This window comes from Ochotona curzoniae, unplaced genomic scaffold, assembly GCF_017591425.1.
Source record: "Ochotona curzoniae isolate NIBS_2020 unplaced genomic scaffold, NIBS_Ocur_1.0 contig_2699, whole genome shotgun sequence".
Classification (NCBI taxonomy): domain Eukaryota; kingdom Metazoa; phylum Chordata; class Mammalia; order Lagomorpha; family Ochotonidae; genus Ochotona; species Ochotona curzoniae.
Window position 1 is genome coordinate 5,957,867 of NW_024465561.1, and position 18,632 is coordinate 5,976,498.

An 18,632-nucleotide genomic window follows, 5' to 3' on the forward strand; every position below is an offset into this window, starting at 1 on the left:
TCAGTTCTGCCTACTGACTTCAATACAACGTTGGTCCTAATTGGCAGAAAATGTCATCTCTGGTAGAAGACAAAAGGGCCGGTGGAATGAATGAGGGGGTAGCTTCCAGCTCCATTCTGGATTCAGCTCTCTACTCCTGTGCCCGCCTCAACTATGTGGGTCCCCCAAGCCCCTGTAGCCCACATCAAACGCTGTTTTCCCCTGGCACTTGGTGGAGTGAGTCAGTGGACGGAAGATTTGTGTCTGCCTTTCTCACATGTTTTTAGGTAAGATGTGGAAGGTAGTGGAGCTGGGATTTAATGAAGGGCCGAGCTTCCTTCCCTACTCTACACCTGTTCATCAGGTGTTGATCCCAGGCCCACCCTTCCCCCGACATTGGTACAATATACCATCTCAGGACACAACACAAGGCCAAGCCCACAATCTCCTTTGTGACATCTTTATTTTTCTGAGATGTGAGCAGAGACCAGTCAGCTGCACCAAGACACTTGAGCCAACTGTCAAACAGTGGACATCGGAGGAGTGGCAGTGATGATTCCAGACTGGCTTTGATTTGATTGTGCTCCCACCCACACCAAATCCAGGGGTTGTGGTCTGAATTCACCCACAGCCTCTCTACGGTGCTCAGGGCAGGGGAGGGCCAGGACCATGCAGTGCAGACTCCAGTGAGATGGGACAAGGACCAGTCACGAGGCAGGGGGACCGCAACCGGGCATGAGTTTATTAGATTTTGGCCTCACGCTGCTGCTTGATGAAGCTGATGAGCCCGTTGGTGGAGGAGTCGTGGGAGGTCACAGGGTTGCTGCCGTCCAGCTCAGGCTCGATTTTCTTAGCCAGCTGCTTTCCCAGCTCCACCCTGCCGAAGGGGAGGGAGAGAGTGGTAAGGATGCTCCCAGCACAGGCCAACCTGAAGGTAATCCCTGCCCTCAGCTGAGTCGGCCAACTCACCCCCACTGGTCGAAACTGTTAATGTCCCAGATGACACCCTGAACGAAGATCTTGTGCTCGTACATGGCTGCAGAGGCGGCAGACAGGCCATGTTAGGGCATCCCCAGTTCCCTGCCACAACCCACACAGCCCTACCCAGGCTGGGCCCTTCCCCAACCCAACGCACCAATCAGGGCTCCAAGAATGAACGGTGTGAGCTTAGTGAACACTATGGAGTTAGTTGGGCGGTTTCCTTCGAAGACCTGCAGAAAATAAAATAACACCAAGGAATGTCCCCAGGCGGAATGATCGGGAGCCTCAGGCACCCCTGGCCTGGCTATCTTCAGAACTGACCTTGTGGGGCAGCAGCTTCGCGAGGTCCTCTGGACTCTTGCCGGCAGCCTGCAGTTCCTTCCGGGCCTCCTCTGTTGACTTCCCTTTCATCAAGGCCTCGGTCTGGGCTAAGAAGTTGGCCAGCAAGATCTGTCGAGAGCAAGCAAGAACTCAAGATCCTGTTATGCTTAAAAGTACTGCCTAAGCTGCAGACAATGGGCTAACACTGCTGCCTGGCACTTCTCAGCTGGGTCACCTCAGCCTGAGTCACTCGCTGCACAGCTCATTCAGAGTCAGGGAAGAAGGCAGGCAAGTTTGAGCAAACCCAAAGCCAGGGAACGGTACCAGCTACCCAAAGGAGGATAAAACCTCTTGCCAGGGGTCCTGGCCAAGATATTCTAACATCTGCCTTTTCAGATCCTAAACAAGGGGTGGACATCACAGTACAGCGGATTAAGCTCCTGCCTTTTGATGCACATCCTATGTCAGGGTGCCTGAAGACTGAGTGCCACTTCCGCTTCAGCTACTATAGTGGCAAATGAAGCCCAAGTGCCCGATGTGGCAGGCTTAGATGGAGTGCCTGCCTGGCTCCCGACTTCAGCCTGCCCAGCCCTTGCTATTACGCACATCTGGGGAGTGAACCAGATGGAAGCTGCTCACTCTCCCACTTTGTATTGCTCTTTCAAATAAATAAACTTTAAATATTAAAATAATAAAGAAACCATGAGAAAGACACAGCTTTTCCCACGTCATCAGTGGTGGCTCAGGGAACTGCAAAGAAAAAGAATCAGAAGTCTACCCCAGGGGCTGGATGGCATTAGGGCATAGCTGCATCTTGGATACCCCAATAGCTAACTCTTAGATACCCTCCCCCCCCCCCCCAACTCATGCTGCAGTGTCTGGTTTGAGTCCCTGCTACTTTGCTTGCAGTCCAGCTCCCTGCAAACATGCCTGAAAAGGCAGCTGACACTTGAGTACTCAACCACCCACATGGGAGGCCTAAACAGCGTTCCAGGCTCCTAGCTGCAGCCTAGCCAGGCCAAGCTGTTATAGCTCCCTCACACCGTCTTTCAAGTTTATGAAAATAAGTAAACACTTAAAAAAAAGTGGGGGGGGAGCAGCTTATCCTGATTTGCTCAGTGCACCCAACCTAATGCCATGGTCTACTGCCATCAGCTACGCAAGAAAGGACACAGCAGAAGGCTCCTCCATCACTAGTGCTGCCAAGTGCATGCTATACAACGAAGGGACAATAGCCCAGGGAATGCAAGTGGCTCCTGATAGCCCCCGCGTGGCAGACGAGGAAACACACCCCACAATCAGAATGAGGAGGGGTCCCCCTTGCACAGTCCTGCTCCATCTTAACTGTTGGACTTATCTGATGCGCAATACCTGTTTGAAGCTCCTTGATGTGCGGTGCAACACAACACCGACCTCATATCCCAACAGCAACACAGGAGCCCAAGCCAGCATGAAGAGGGGCGGGGGGCACCTACCTTGTGGTGCAGACCCTTCCGGATGGGGTGCTGGGTCTGGACTGGGATGAGGAAGTCACATGGTATCATCTTGGTGCCTGTGAGGGACACAGGGGTCACCACGACAGCCCAGCCTATGGGCACTAGCCACATGGCCTACAGATCACGCAGCCCCAAGTGGTCTGGCGTGCCCTCCTACCTTGGTGGATGAGCTGGTAGAAAGCATGCTGGCCGTTGGTCCCCGGCTCCCCCCACAGAATAGGGCCTGTCTGATGGTCCACACGGGCACCGGACTTGGTGATATACTTTCCATTGGACTCCATGTCACCCTGCACCAGGGACAGGAAACACAGCCTTTGACCTGTGTGTCCACATTCAACCTGCGCTGTCCCAGACACGCCCACCTTGCCTGTGTGCATGGCACAACCCCTCATGCCTCGTGGAAACACAGGCTCTCTAGAGCGCTCGCTTAAGTCCCATGACCAGGAATCGGGGAGGAAGGAACCCCTTGAAGAGCAATGGCGATCATGGAGATGTTCAACAGGTTTCTGCAGGAAGAGGCTGGCCGGGGTCCTGAGGGTAACAGCCACTGGGAGCTCTGTCTGGACTCTGGTTGTGGAAGTTGCCGCAGTAACAGGAGTCCCCTCCAGTAGGGGTGATGAGATCTGCCTCAGGGCACTCAAGGGCCACAAGCCATGTAGCATGTGTGGCCTGACCTGACGCAGGCATGAGAATGTAGCTGCTGGCGGTGTGGTCTTTAGGGGCTCTGCAGCCCAGAGACTGTGCACGTTCTGGCTTGGTCTACGACCCTGGCAAGTCCCTGCTGGGGCAGCCATGACATCTGAAGATGAAGTGACCCTGGCTGAGACATAACACCTGACACAGCCAGGACAGAATGGCCAGGACACCGTGACAGCCAGTACAGATACTCGGCTTGGACAGATCCTAATTAGACAAGGGCACCAGAAACGGAGGAAGTGGGACTGCGGCAGGCAGTTCCTGGGCTCCCAGATCATTCCAGGCCCTGCCCACCAGTACCTGCTGGAAGTAGGCAGCAAAGCGGTGCATGTACTGATCATAGGGCAGCACGGCCTGGGTCTCACACCCGAAGCAGTTGATGTACCAGATCCCAAGCAGGGCCAGCAGGACAGGGGCATTCTTCTCTAGAGGTGTCGTGCGGAAGTGCTGGTCCTTAAAAAGCAGGAGGAGAGCCGGGGCGGAAGTTGAGCAGCCAGGAGGCCAGGTGAGGATGTGGGACTGAGAGGGCTGGGAGAGTAGGAGTGGCCCGGGACATGGGCCGGCAAGCCCTTGGCAAGAACGCCGGCCTCGGCACTCACCATCCAGTGAGCCCCAGAAAGCAGCTGCTCGAAGTTGTCAAAACCTGCGACAGAAACAGAAATGGCCCATGACCTCCTGGCAGTGGGGGCATGGTGACTTCTGGAACCCCAGGGGAAAGGATGGTGGGGGAGCCAGGGATGACAGGGGATGGGGAGGAACTGGGCCTGCACGGAACACTTGCTGTCAGCCGGCCTACAGCACAGGGTTCAGCCTAACCTGGCCTGAGCTGAAAGGCCGACAGCCAAAGCTCAGCTTTCATCTGGGACTGGAAACAGCTGTTCCAATTGGAGACAGGATGGCAGCCAGGGCCCCCACAAGGTGTTCAGGGACCCCAGCCCTGGCCACCAGACTGCATGGCCTTCACTACGGGAGCAATAAGGTTCAGACATACACATGCACTCACCCACATGCAGGGCGATGGAGAGGCCGATGGCAGACCACAGTGAGTAACGTCCTCCCACCCACTAGGAGAGACAGAAAGAGGTGCTGAGTGAGGGTGGGCACAGCTGCCCCCCGCCCTCCTCAGCCCCATTCAGTGCTGCTCTACCACAGAAGCTGGCTGCAGAGCCTCCAGGATGCCAGGCACTGGCGGTCTCCAGGCTGACCAACAAGGTACACAGCACGTGGGGATGGCAAAAGCAACAAGGTGCAACCTCTGACCTCACCACATCTGCCCCGCTTCTCAAACATCAGCAGGCCCAGAGTCTCATACCTGTGCCAGGCTCCCTCCTTAGACACCCACAGGCCCAGGGTCTCATACCTGTGCCAGGCTCCCTCCTCAGACACCTGCAGGCCCAGTCTCATACCCGTGCCAGGCTCCCTCCTCAGACACCCACAGGCCCAGGGTCGCATACCTGTGCCAGGCTCCTCAGACACCCACAGGCCCAGGGTCGCATACCTGTGCCAGGCTCCCTCCTCAGACACCCACAGGCCCAGGGTCGCATACCTGTGCCAGGCTCCCTCAGACACCCACAGGCCCAGGGTCGCATACCTGTGCCAGGCTCCCTCAGACACTCACAGGCCCAGAGTTCTCATACCTGTGCCAGGCTCCCTCCTCAGACACCCACAGGCCCAGGGTCTCATACCTGTGCCAGGCTTCCTCAGACACCTGCAGGCCCAGAGTTCTCATACCTGTGCCAGGCTCCCTCCTTACCCACAGGCCCAGGGTCTCCTCATACCTATGCCAAACTCCCTCCTCAGATACCAACAGACCCAAAATCTCATTCCTTGCCAAGTACCTCTCTTCAGATACTCCCAGCTGAATACCTATACCCAGGCTCTTTGGTCAAGGACAGACTTAGAGCCCCATAACGATGCTTGGCCCGCCTGACACGCAACAGACCAAGGGTCTGTAGCTGTGCGTTTACTAGCCTCCTCAGACAGACACAGAGCCTGGCACCTGTGCCTGGCAGTCTTCCTAGGACAAGGATAGACTCAAAGCCTGCTACCTGTGCCAGAACAGCCTCCACAGACAGACCCCAGCTCCTACTGTGCCACAGCCAGCCTTCACAGACCCCAGCTCCTACTGTGCCACAGCCAGCCTTCACAGACCCCAGCTCCTACCTGTGCCACAGCCAGCCTCCACAGACCCCAGCTCCCACCTGTGCCACAGCCAGCCAGCCTCCACAGACCCTAGCTCCTACCTGTGTTTTGCAGTGTTACCTCTACCACTGAAGACCTGGCACCTGTACCCACTTCCAGCTCCTCAGGTTACAGGGACAGACCCAGCACCTCCGACCTGTGCCTCACCCTGCCTCCTGGGCCTCTGATGGCCCTAGTGGATCATACCTGGGCTTGCCTGTTCTTAGCTTCAACTTACAGAACCTACCAATTCATGCCACAGCTTCTCATGTCACGTGGCAGATCTACTTGGTACTATCAGAATCTGCCTATCTCCACACGTATCCTCCAGGCAACTACTTCTGAAGTTCTGGCACACATCCCAAACACAATACAGTGGGAGAAAGATATCAATGAAACAATCATGGCAGACAGCTGAGAAGTGCATGCTCAAGAGAAAGGGAATAAGGGTCCAGACCAGATAAAAGAGGAATCTCAGGTTCCTGGGGCTAGATCTGAAGAATGACCAGCCATAAGGGCTGGCAGGTGACACAGCTGGTTCAAGTCAAAGCTGCTCCACCTTCCTGCCCAGCCTTTTTGTTAACAGCCTGGGAAAAGCAGTGGAAGATGGGCCAAGTGGTTGGACCGCACCACTTGAGACCCAGATGAGGCTTCTTTCTCCCTGCTTTAGCCTGGCCCAGCTCTAGCGATTGCAGTCATCCAAGGAATAAATCAGTAGAAGGAAGATTTGTGGTACCTTATCCAACAGACCACACCACGCCTGACAAGTGGCTCTGGGGCCTTACCCACCAGATTCCAGGCACAGGACCTGAGATGGCCAAGCCTCAGACTGGTAGGTTCCTGGCTGCCGACCCTGGCCGAGATCCAGTCCTCAACTCTCCTTTTAGGGAAGGTACCACAACAGCCAAAGTATCCAGCTGGAACCTCTGAGCCCTCGGTCTGCAGGTCCACATCTCAAGCCTCATCTTTTCCAGTAGATTAGCATTTCAAGACCTCACCTTTAGCTGCAGTGGCCTCTCCGACCATACTGCATTCCTGCAGCTCCTCATACCACGCCTCCCCTGCCCTGGTGCCCCTACACACACCTTGTGTGTGGTGTAGGAATACCACATGGGTATAAAGCTGTGCCTCACGTGGGTAACTCAGACCGTGTGCTGACTAGAATGTAATGGCCAAGACCACACTTGGAGATCCCCAGGCCTCTGCAACACGCTGAGCTTGACGATCACCAGGGTGCAGACAGCAGATAAGCTGACTTGCCTCAGGACCTTCTACCTGTGCAACCCAATCCTAAGGGCTCCCAGACCTCACCCTACACACCTTGGGTGACGACTTTCCCGCCAAACTGTACCTCCCTCTGCCACTGGGTCCGATTCACCTCCTAAGGCCTAGGCAGCCATACCAATTATATACTCCTAGACAGGACCATGCCCGAGCCCCATTTCACCTGAAATCCAGGGACACAGGACACCTGCATGTACCTGTCACACCGCATATGGACCCATACTCAGTGCCACAGCCAGGCAAGCCCAACATCGCTCATGCACATGAACAAGGCCCAGTTCAGCCTTCTCAGGGTCCATTCCAGGGTCTCATACACACCTCAGGTTCCAGATGTGGCAGCCAGTGAGCCAGGCTTCAAACATCTGCATGTGCCGAAGCCATCCCCTTCAACTTTGACAGATGTGGGCTCACTTAGCCCATCTCCAATCCTCACATCATCCCAGGGACCCAGTTCTCTTTCCTTGGGTCACACCCAATAGTACCAACCTCGGTGTCACTCCAGCACCAAGGTCCTCACTCACCTGAAACCTTTCCAGGTGGGCACACCTCTGCTCATCTGGGATCCACTGAGTCACCTGAGAGGGACAACTGACCCTCGCTCCCAGAATGACAAACCTGAGCCAGGGACATGCCTCTGAGATATCACCTGTGAGACCTCAGGTACACACACCTGCAGCTCCCTGTTCAAGTCACACCTGCCTACCTGTGGCAAACTGAGAGTCTCTGGGCCTCCCAGTACCCACAGCATTCTGCCCACCCATCCAGACCAACACTCTGTTTCACTCACCTGTGTTTAACCTTGGTTCCTCAGGCTTCCCTACAGACCCAGGGAAACATAATATTTCCCTGAATCCTCATTCCCAGAACTGCAAACTCCACCTACCTCTGTTCAAGCAGCTGTGCCTACCTGCCTCATGCCAACCCTGGAAGACCAGCTCCACAAGCCTCTGGCTTGCTCTTGGCTGCTGTCTGAAGCTGGAAGGATAGTTCAACCTACCTGTGCATGACCCCTGGGTCCTCAAACCATACCCAAAGAGCCCGTTCTATCTCCCTGTGCTAAACCCTGCTTCCTCAGACTGAATGTGGAAGGTTAGCTCCGCCTACCTCAGTCTGACATCTGGTTCTTCAGACTGCACCTGGCAAGCCAGCTGTACCTACCTGTATTATGTCCCTTGGCTCTTCAAAACACACCTGTTAGGCCAGTTTCAATGACCTGGGTCTGACCCTGGCTTTTCACACCATACCTGGCAGGCCAGCTCAAGCCTACCTGTGTGTGTGTCCCCTGGTTCCTCAGACCACACCAGGCAGGCAATCTTGACCTGAACATAGGGTCTCGCACCTCACCTGGTAGGCCAGCTCCGTCTAACTGTGCTTGACACTGGCTGCTGAGCCTGTACCCGAGTGGGCACGACTGCCCACCTGCAGGGAGGTCACCCACCGGGATCTCTCTGGACACGGCCTGCTTGCTGAAGCCATCTCTTCACAGCTGTGGGAATCCAGCTCCCAGGGGACAAGGACACTCTTGGACGAGAGCTGACAAGAGCACTCCTCAGCCAGACACAAAGGTCTGTGCACAAACAGCACCTCACCCTCACCCGAGATTGGACTCCGGCCATCTCTCTTCCCTTCACCTGCCTAGACATAGACTAAGAGATCCGCTTCTTTCCTCGTGAGCTCAACCCTGCTGCTCAGGGCTCAGCTGGCCAATGCACTCTGCATATCAATTATATACCCCCCCACACCTTCGCTGCAGAATGCTAGGATGAACCAAACCATGCACTTTGAGGCCCACCTACCCGGGAGAACCCTCAGCCTCACAGGTACTACCTGCCCACGACACTCCACTCAGCTTCCTGGACAAACCAGGCCTTTGCCTATGACATGGCAAAGCACAAACCTGGATCTCACCTGCATTCCTCCAACTCACCTGCTAGACCTGCTTTCCACAGCTGTGCCCTCACAGGTTTACACATGCCTTCCAGGAGGGCAGGCCTGCGCTCAGCACTTGTTCAGACGTGCACCAGTAGAGTTGCCGATGGCCTTAGGTACATGCAGACCCTGTCCATCGGCGGCTGCAGTGCCCTTACCACAAGACAAGCTCACTGGCACACACCTGTCAGCTCTGCAGACCACACCTGGCAGATCCCTGGCGTTAGCCTCAGGAGGACCTGGTGACAGCTGTGCTGTCAAACCGCATGACACCAATATGGGCCTGGGAGCACTCACCCTGCAAAGCAGGGCCTCTCCACCTCTCACCTGTCCCGAGCCTCTCCAGCAACACCTCAGCCATGCTTCCTTACCTTACCAACTCCGTCCTCACCTTTTGTAACCAGGTGCCTGTCTGCCTCTTCCTCTGCTTCCACCCCAGCCAGAACCCAAGGCCGCAGACCTCACCCTGCACCGCTGCTGGAGGCCTCAGATACCAGCAGGGGTAGCCCGGGCAGGATGTTCACAGCCACAAGCCAATCAGACACTTCATGAATGCTCTGGCCAACCTTTGACCTTCAGAAGCCACGGGCCATGCACCTGTCCCAGGACGCAGATCCAGGTCAAAGTAGCTGTGAGGCTACAGCTTTTTAGAACCACCGCCATAAACATACTTGTCTCCTCACCTGGCCCCTTCTCAGAGAACAGCTGCACCTGTCCTGGTCTCCCCTGGCCTTTACCAGCCCAAATCAGCTCTCCCACGTGTCCTGTTGCTGCCGCGCACAGAGGATTCCATGGCAATCCTGCCTGGGCCAGCACGCCAGGCTCCCCGCCCGCCTGCCCTTCTGCCAAACTGGACTCTTCCCTTCTCACCTCAGGGCAGCACCACTTCCTGGGGCCTCACCTGCTGCCTCCACCTCGCCCGCGAGGCCTATATGGCTCCAGAACTCACTTGTTCTTGGGGTGCCCACACATCAAGATACATGTGGATCAGTGCACACCTGAGCACATGAGTGGCAAGTGCCTCCTCCAGCCACCGTGGCATGCGGTTCAGCCTGAACTGGCTCAGGAGGCCCTGCTCCTGACCCTGCCTCGCGACTTCTGCCAATGGCTGTTCCTCGGCCTTACCTGGGAGGCCCATCCTTATCCCCACGCCTCAGCCTCCCTTTGTCTCCACATGCCGCATGGAAGCTAGACTCTGTGGGGCACCTGGGCTGGCAGGAGCCTCCTCCCATCCCTGCCCACCACCCGCTCAGGCTCCGAGGCCCAGGCAGCAGGTGGAGGATGCATGCACCCTGGGTTAGCCGCAGCGCCAGCCTTCTCCCAGAGTCAGAGAATACAGGCCAGGATTTCAGGGACGCTTCTCCACTCTTCCAAGGATGGTAGCTAACTAGTGGCATTCTGGAAAGAAGTTAACTCATTATACATGCTGCACAGATGGCTCAAGGAATCAGGGCACCCTTCTTTCCCAGACCAGGTAGAAAAAGACCTTCGCAGCTTTCAAAGCAAAGCTGCTTATACCCATGCACAGTGCCACCAAGCCCGCAGCTTCCAGGTCAAGGTCTAGCGGGTGATGCTTTCTCTGAGTGGCCAGTCACAGCCACTTGTTAGAGAAGCACTGTGCCCATTACCCAGCCATGCTCTACTATGTTCATGGTGCCCACGCCATGCCCTGCACTTGAACCCTTCTATTGCCACTGCTGCTACAAGCCCACCAGACAAGTTTTCACTCCCCACCGAGCCCATCCCTCCAGACCATGCATGGCCTCTCTTGCACGCTGCCCAGGCCCTGCCCCACCCAGGGGCCCCAACCTATTCTCCCCTTTCCTGGCTAAGCTGGCCACACCTCCGGCCTCACTCTACGCCTTGGCCTTTACAGATTGTGCCTCAGCTCAGATAAAGGTCATCACCAAGAATAACTTTCGGCCTTGGCCCTAGGGCTCCGGTTACCCTACAGTGGGTGCTGCTGGCAGGCACCCAGAGCACCTGAGTGCCCTCGGGAGGAAGTGGGGCCCCACGCCTGGACAGGATGGCTCTTGTCCTGCGAGTCTCTTTGAGCACCCTTCCGCCATTCCCGATGTTGGGCATGCAGCAGAGACTCCAGAGGTGCTGACCTGACCTGCCGGACCCCTCGTCTGTAGCTCAAGGCTCAGGACTTGGCAAGGGACACCCAAGGCACCCCGCGCAGGAGGAGGCTGTACTTACATCCCAGAACTCGAACATGTTTTGAGGGTCAATTCCAAACTCTTTCACTTTGGCCTAAAAGGGCAAAGGTAAGAGACAGAAGGATGTTTGCTAATAGGACAAGATTGGGGGAACCCTGCCTGTTTTTGAGTCATACCTATTCTAAATCCCAGAGGAAACATCCTAGGGGGCAGGGATAGGGCCCAGGATCCACCCACCTGCAGTAGGACCCCAGGCCAGTTCACTGTTACTCACCAGGGGCTTTGCATCTGCAAAGGTTCCCACAGAGGGGGCTGCACGCCCCAGGAGAGGCCCACCCAGGATCCCAGAACATCCCCCAAGACACTTGTGGGTGACAGCTTATGGGCTGGAACCTGAATATGGCCCAGTACCACACCTCCTCAGCCAGGACACATACACACAGCCCGAACAGCCCCAGCCTCTTCCTGCCATGGGGAGGCAAGTCAGCCTCAGGAAGCCAGAAGGACGACGCTCCTGTCCCTCAGGTCTCTGCCGGGCACTTGGGCCAGCAAGCCATCCCTTGTTCCCACAATGGGGCTCTTGGTCAATCTCTAGAGCTCCCACAGACAGGTGCAGAGGGGAGGAAGTGATGGAAATGGATAGTGACAGGGAACACCTGGCTTTGCACAGCTGGAATACCATGCTCAGTGAGCATCTCTGGGCTGTCAGAGGGAGCAACTCCATCTGCAGAACAACAGGCCAGGTTTGAATCCTGGCATTTCCAGCTTCTGTAAATGCTGGAGGCACGAGGGGGTGGGGGCTGGGAGGAGCCAGCAACCCTTCACTGAGGGGTAAAGGTCATGTGTGAGGAGTGCCACAGGTATCAACTGTGCCTGGCAGAGTCAGGGGTGACCAGCGGGCAATCCTGAGGCCTGCCAGGCCCTGCATGGGGCTGCAGGATGGAGTGGAAGGACACGGAGGTAGCTGGGATGGAGCTGCCAGTTTATAGGCAGCCAGGGCCTGAGCCCAAAGCCACGAACCACAGTTGTCTTGACTCTGATGCGGGTGCGCCCCACAGGGAGGAGTGTGGGAGGCCTCAGACACTCACTGTGTTGGTTGACAGGGCCACAAAGTGCTTCGCAACTGCAGCAGGCTACGAGACATAGGACTGAGTTTCAGTACTCATCTCACAGGCGATGACACCACCAGCTGTCCCGCTCACCCTCAATGGAGAAACCCAGGCCTCGAGGAAGCAGCTGTTCTGAGTCGTTGGTCCCAAGATGGATAACAAGGCCAAGCATGCAGAGGGGTCCATGGGGCAGGTCTGCCTAACCCAGCCCACAGGCATATGCAAGGCCCAGGCGCATGCCAGACCCTAGCAAATGCATGTGGCAGTGGAACCCACAGGGCCTAAAGGATGGCCCTTGGCCTGTCACATGTCGCAAGTTCTCCATGGGCGACTCGCCTAGAGCTGGCAAAGCAATAGCTAAGCAGTCATCTGGGCCAGAACAGGCAGCCACCAGCGAGACCACTGCATCCAGAGCTAATGGAGCAATAGGTCTTGGGTCTGGCCAGTCAGGTACCTGGGGCAGACCCCGTCAGCTCCTCCCACCCCCATGCTGCCCACCGCCCACTGTCCACTCACATCCTTGGCTGACAGGAGGAACCAGTCTTTGGCTGTCTCTGCGTTGGTGATGGTCTCCTGGGTGGTAAAGGTCTGTGGCCAACAGAAAAAAGCTGAAGTCTCTGGGTCGGAGACAGCCCTGGGCTGCAGCTGCCAGTGCCAGCGGAGGGCAAGGGGGAGCAGCGTCTGCAGCTCCGGGGCAGTTCCTGCACAAAGCCTCCGACTCCCTGCGGCCCAGGAAAGAGCCTGCCTACAGCAGCCCACGTGTGACTCTGTTTCTACTACCAAGAGCATGTAGGGGAGAACGGAGCAGAAGGCACAGGACAGCCTAAGCCTGCCGGTCAGTCAGAGACGAGGGTTCAGGACCTGAGTCCGGGAGCAGCAGTATAAGCCACTGCCTGTGATGCCAATTCAGGTCCTGGCCACTCCACTTTTGATTCAATTCCTGTTAAGGAACCTGGGAAAGCAGCAAAGGATGGCCCCCTTGCTTGGATCCCTGCTACCCATGTAGGAGATCTGGATTGAGCTCCTGGTCCAGCCCTAGTGGTTAATGCCATTTGGGGAGTGAACCAATGGCTGGAAGGTCTGTTTCTTTCTAACTCTGCCTTTCCAGGGTTCATCCTACATGAGGCTCCCTTCAGAAATGAAATGCTAAAGATTTATGTACACTAATGTTCATCATGTGAGTACACAGAGCAGAAGTGACAACAGTCAAAACTATTGACCCCTACTGACCCCTCTCACTCACACACACACACACACACGACATCCAGGGCTCCTTACCTTGGAGGCGATGATAAACAGGGAGGACTCGGGGTTCAGGGAGGCCAGGGTTTTGGCAATGTGGGTTCCATCGATGTTGGAGACAAACCAGACGCGGGGACCTCCTGCAGAGTAGGGCTTCAGGGCTTCTGTCACCATGAGGGGCCCCTGTGGGGACAGACACAGCATCCAAGGAAACGGTCAGGTGCCACTCCTGGGTGGGACCCCGGGCTCGCAGCCCTCCCCAGCCCCCATAGAGCAATCCTGTCCTCACCAGGTCAGAGCCGCCAATGCCGATGTTGACGACGTCCGTGATGGTCTTGCCGGTGTAACCTTTCCAGTCCCCACTGCGGACACGCTGGCAAGGAACAGAAAGACGTAGTCAGCCCAAACCCAGAGAGGCCGCTGTCTGGGAGCATCCTCACAACCTCCACCGCAATGGTAGACCTCAGGAGACTGTGGTCACCACTCACCAGCTGGGCAGGAGAGCGGGCAAGTGGCACACTAGTTAATGTGCCATTCCAGATGCCCAATCACACGGGCTCATGTCCTGACTCAGCTTCCAAGTCCAGCTTCCCACTGTGTACCCTAGCAGGCAGCAGGTGATGGTTTAAAGGATGCTCCTATTAAAACCGGGATCGTGGTGCCCAACATGATGGGCTTGGTTGGCTAATCCTCCCCTCACAAGTGCTGGAATTCCAAATAGGTTCAAGTTCATGTCCCAGCTGCTTCACTTCCCATCCAGCTCCCAGGGTAGTGGTGTGGGAAAGCACTGGAAGATGGCCCAAGTGCATGGGAGACTGAGAAGAGAGGTGCCTAGCGCCTGGCTCCTGGCTTCACATCAACTCCCATTTGAGGAGTGGATCAGTGGATGGAAGGTCTTTATCTCTCTCTTCCTCCTTCGCTCTGCAAATTTGGCTTTGCAATAAAAAAAATAAATGTTGAAGAAATCTGGATCCTGGGGGTTGGCACCAACATTTCATACAGTGCCAGCTGGGGGTCCTGGATGCTCCACTTCTGATCCAGCCCTCTGCTAATGCGTCTGGAAAAATAGTGGAAAGAGGTCCAAAAGCTTGGAGCCCTGAGCCCACATGGGAGACCCAGAAAAAGCTCCTAGCTTTGTCTTGGCCCAGTCCTAGCTCTTTCGGCCATGTGGGGCATGAACCAGTACATGGAAGAACTATTTTCTACTCTATAATTGTTTTAAACTAAACATCTGGCTTCTTGGTGTTGATAGTAAAATATAGAAGGAATAAGCTAAATCAATTGTCGGGCTTGAGAATAATTATTGGCCTTTCCAGGAAATAATCGATGCTAGCATTCCAAGTTGCTTCCTTGGCCAAGTTCAGACACAGGGCCTGGTTACAAAAGCACACTGTGAAGCCGGAAGCGCAGACGCCAGCTGCTCTGAGAGGCAGGGCTGTCACACGCACAAGGCTCCCAGAGTGAGGTGGGTGCTTTCTTTTCTGTGACCATAGAAGGGAAGGTAGAGGGGACTTCCGGACCTGTGGTGTGGCTTTTGCCTAAGGGAATGAAATCCTCTCCAGCGACCTGCGTGGGGGACTCACCGAACCTTCAAGATACCTGAAGTGTCAGAAGTACAGATGATGCACAAGGAAAAGGGGCCTTTAGACCACCTCACAACAGACAACAAGCAAGGTGAGAAAACCACACGGATGCAGGCACAGCCCACATGTCAGGTGAAAAGGACTGAAGAACAGCAAAGCCAAGAGCCTGGGACAATCTCTCCCTCGTCTGAAGTCCTGACCACCAATGGCCATCATGTGTCATAAAGAGGCCCGAAAAACTGAGTCTCTCGGAAACAGAAATGTGGCACTACCTGGGACTCCAGCATCCCTCACTGAAGCACTGGTCAGCTGTCACCTAAGCCCACAGCTAACTAATTCACTCCAGTCTGGGTTGAGTCCCCCCTCAGGGCAGGGCCAGGGCACACCCAGGCCTCAGGCTGTGGGAAAGGCTTAATTCCTGCTTCTAGGGAGGCAGGGAAGATCAAGATACACACATCAAGATACTCAGATTCCTGCATACACAAACACATACACCCTGCAGACAGGCATCCACATGGCAAGGTGCTTACCTGGCAGAAAGCCTTCATCTTGTCCAGAACCCTGTTGACTTCTGGCATCACATCCTTGCCGTCCACCAGAATGGGTGTGTTTGAGCGGTTCCGCAGGGCAACGTGCAGCACTGCCCGGTCCTGGGGATGGGAGTCAGGGAGTGGAGATTATGTCCTTCCCTGGCCCTGCCCAGCTAGCCATGGGGACCGCCTTGGTCTGGGACAAAGAATCTACTGGGACTCTGCTTAAGGGACCAGCAGGCAGCTCAGGTCTCTGCTGTGCCACTTTCCCGCAAGTGCTGCAGCTAGAGATGCTTCAAGTGGGCTGCAGGTGCTCCGGGTGCGAGCAGGTGGACAGCCAAGCCCAGGCCAGGAGGTCAGCAGATGCTGCCAGAGGACTAGGATCACAGAGCCTCCACCGGCCCCGGGCTCCTCATGAGTGTGTGGAGTCTGCTGGCAACGCGTGGAAAGCAGCCTTGGCCACCAGGACGTGGGGCAAGGCTGGGCAACTGGAGCTCATCTTCCCTAGCAACTGCTGGAAACAGACCCAGATTAGTCCTCTGTGACAGGTGCCAGGAAGCTAGCCTGCACATCTGAGTGCCACAGCTCCAGGCAGCAGAGTCCTTGAGGCCAACTGAGGGAAGGCCCCACCCAGGCAGACAGAAAAGGGGACAGTCTGGTGACTCAAGCCCAGAGAAAGATCCCTGAGGCCTAAGCTTCGTGCCACTGTGCCACTTGTACCCTTTTACTCCCACCCACATTTCAGGAGTGGATATACTCCTCCAGGGAGCCCTCCTTGATGACTTTGCCAGTCTGAATCCTGGCCTCTCCCAGCCATGACCTGACAGCAACCTGCCAGACAGCAGCTCTTATCACAGCTCCTGGCTTCCCACCCCATTCCTCCTCCCCTGACCCAAGAGACCTCTTATCATTAATCAAACTTGCAGCCTCCAACCTCAGATTATGTTCCCTAAAATGGGTCATATTTGCATATCACCATATCCACCCATGCCCCTGAACTCCTCCCCAACAGGCAACCTCAGTCTTGGGGAAGACACACCCCAAACCCTACAAGCAGCCCCGCCCCACCCCCACCACACTGGGGCCCTCAGGCCACTCAAGTTGCCCAAGAGCAGGAGGTGACCCTGCCAAAGGGAAGGAAGAGGCCCTGGGCATAGGTGGGGTTTGACTGGGTCTGCTGGGTTCAGGCAGGGTCTGCGGAACACCGGCTCAGCTCACCTCTGTGCTGTTGATCTTCTCACCATTGAACATGGACTCCCGTGCGGCCTCCACACCCCTGGATTTGGCCTAAAAGAAAGGACGCTGAGATACATCCCACCCAAGTTGGCCACCACCACCTCAAGTGCAAGCCCCACCCCCTGCCAACCCCTCAAAGCACAAGGCTTGATACTGTCTGCAGTGAAGCCCCAAACGGCTACAGCCTGGCTCCCTCCTCCAGGGCCCAGCATGGGCAGCAGATGCTGCTCAGAACTTAAGCCAGGAGCAGGTGCTCAGAGCCCTGCGCAGGCCAAGAGGCTGTTTCTGGGGTCCTCTGAGAGAGTGACTCTGAATGGCCAAGCGTCTGGGAGCTCCCAGGTCACCCACAACCCCCATGGGCATGGAAGGGAGTCCATCTCCGGGGGGCGGGGAGGACAATACCAGGTCCACCAGCAGGTGCATAACCTCCTCCGTCACCAGATTCTTGGAGTAATCCACCAGAATGTGGCCATGGTTGGTGTTGAGGTTTAAGCTGCAAAGAGAGAGGGCTGCTGACCACACCCAGGTCTCTGACCCAGCTGGCCTCCTGACCAGAACAGCTTCCAGAACACTCGTATCTTCCCACTATCACATCCTAGAGGAACGTCAGCCACCAGGTGGGGGGAGGGGGGAGCTGCTACTCCTCCCCCAGCCCCATTCCCACCGCAGGCTGACCTGCAGGGACAGCAGCACAGAGGAACCCAGAAACAGACAGAGCCCTGGCAAGGCAACCCCGCTTGGGGAGACTGAGGGCGACTGCAGCTGCCCCTGCTGAACCCCACCAGGGACCACCGCCCGCCCGAGCTCGCCTCCCAGGCTTACTCAATCACGCAGCGCACGGCTTCCCTTTGGAGATGAGCCATAGGCTCCGTGGGGTGTTTCCGGAACCCCCCACCCACAGTGGGGCTGCCGAACTGGACCCGCTAGGAAGCACCCCTGCGCACGCCCGCTCTCATTCCTCCTACACCCACGCCGCCCACTCTCCGAGCGTGTCCCCCGCTCCCACCTCTGGCACAGTCCCCTGCCCTCCCACTGTAACCAGGGCCAGGGGTAGGTCCTGGCAGCCTGCTGCGTCAGGAGGGCCCCTCCTCTCTGAGCAAGGAGATTCCTTCTTTAACGGAGGGGGAGGGCAGGGAGCAGCGGGAACCCGGCCGAGCTGTCCACGCAGGAGGCGGCTGACGCTCCTCCCCACCCCCCGCCTACGTGTGCCCCATTCCAGCCCTGGGGCGAGCCCCTAGGAACCCACCCACTCCAAGGAGACATCAAGGACAACTCGCGGGCTTGTCCAGGGCCCCTGACCCCGCACGGGGACCACCCCACCCGGCGCTCACCTGAAGTGGTTGAACCGCTCCTTGTCGCTGTCGAAAAGGTGACGCAGCTTGAGCTCGGCGCCGTGCTCGCGGTGCCATTGCTGCAGCTTCTGGAATTGCGGGTTCCGGGTGAGCGCAGCCATGGCGCGGCGAGCGGGGTGCACGAACCGGGACGTACGCGGCGGCGGAAGCTGGGGCTGGCGGCGCGCGGCGAGCGGAGCAGGCGGCGCACGGCGGCTTTATGGCGCAGGCGCAGGCCCCGCCCCGCGCTGGCTCCGCCCCCGGCCGCTGTGGTTCCCTCCCTGAGGCTGGGCGGCTCCTGCGCCAGCGGCCTGGGAGTGGGAAGGAGGGGAGGGCAGGACCAGCCCCATTCTTTCATTCGCATTCATTTGTTCCTTCATTCCATAAAACTTTCCTGCAGTGCTCGCTTCAGCAGCACATATACTAAAATTGGAACAAAACTTTCGTGCAATATTTCCCACTTTAACAGGTAGTGTTCTAGGTGGTTTGGGCACAAAAAGTGTCAAATGACTCAAGTAGGCTGGCAAGCAGTTGCTTCCTGAGAAGCTGAGAAGTGCCAGCTGGACAGGGGT

At 56.7% G+C, this 18,632-nt stretch overlaps 1 protein-coding gene across 3 annotated transcripts; it reads right to left on the minus strand.

Annotated features, from left to right (window-relative positions):
* Positions 1-425: 425 nt before the first annotated feature.
* GPI (glucose-6-phosphate isomerase) lies at positions 426-18,240 on the minus strand. Of its 3 annotated transcripts, none has more exons than XM_040976451.1 (18): positions 18,061-18,240; positions 17,132-17,222; positions 16,712-16,780; positions 15,494-15,613; positions 13,670-13,753; positions 13,417-13,563; positions 12,655-12,726; positions 12,118-12,162; positions 11,070-11,123; positions 4,477-4,537; positions 4,073-4,116; positions 3,774-3,926; positions 2,935-3,064; positions 2,757-2,833; positions 1,282-1,383; positions 1,115-1,190; positions 949-1,015; positions 426-856 (listed from the first exon to the last, which is right to left on the minus strand). In XM_040976451.1, exons 1-18 carry the CDS (start codon positions 18,180-18,182, stop codon positions 724-726), a joined length of 1,647 nt encoding a protein of 548 aa, XP_040832385.1. In that variant the 5' UTR covers positions 18,183-18,240; the 3' UTR covers positions 426-723. The 3 variants fall into 3 exon arrangements, with proteins under 3 accessions (XP_040832385.1, XP_040832384.1, XP_040832386.1); XM_040976450.1 differs by having other exon boundaries at positions 1,282-1,410; XM_040976452.1 differs by lacking the exon at positions 13,670-13,753 and having other exon boundaries at positions 1,282-1,410.
* Positions 18,241-18,632: the final 392 nt, after the last annotated feature.

Coding starts and splice junctions, on each gene's coding strand:
- GPI (XM_040976450.1), bottom strand. CDS start 18,182: ATGGCTGCGCTCACCCGGAACCCGCAATTCCAGAAGCTGCAGCAATGG. Junction 4,117..4,476: donor CTCCATCGCCCTGCATGTGG/GTGAGTGCATGT, acceptor TTTCTGTCGCAG/GTTTTGACAACTTCGAGCAG. Junction 3,065..3,773: donor TTGCTGCCTACTTCCAGCAG/GTACTGGTGGGC, acceptor TCCCTGGTGCAG/GGTGACATGGAGTCCAATGG.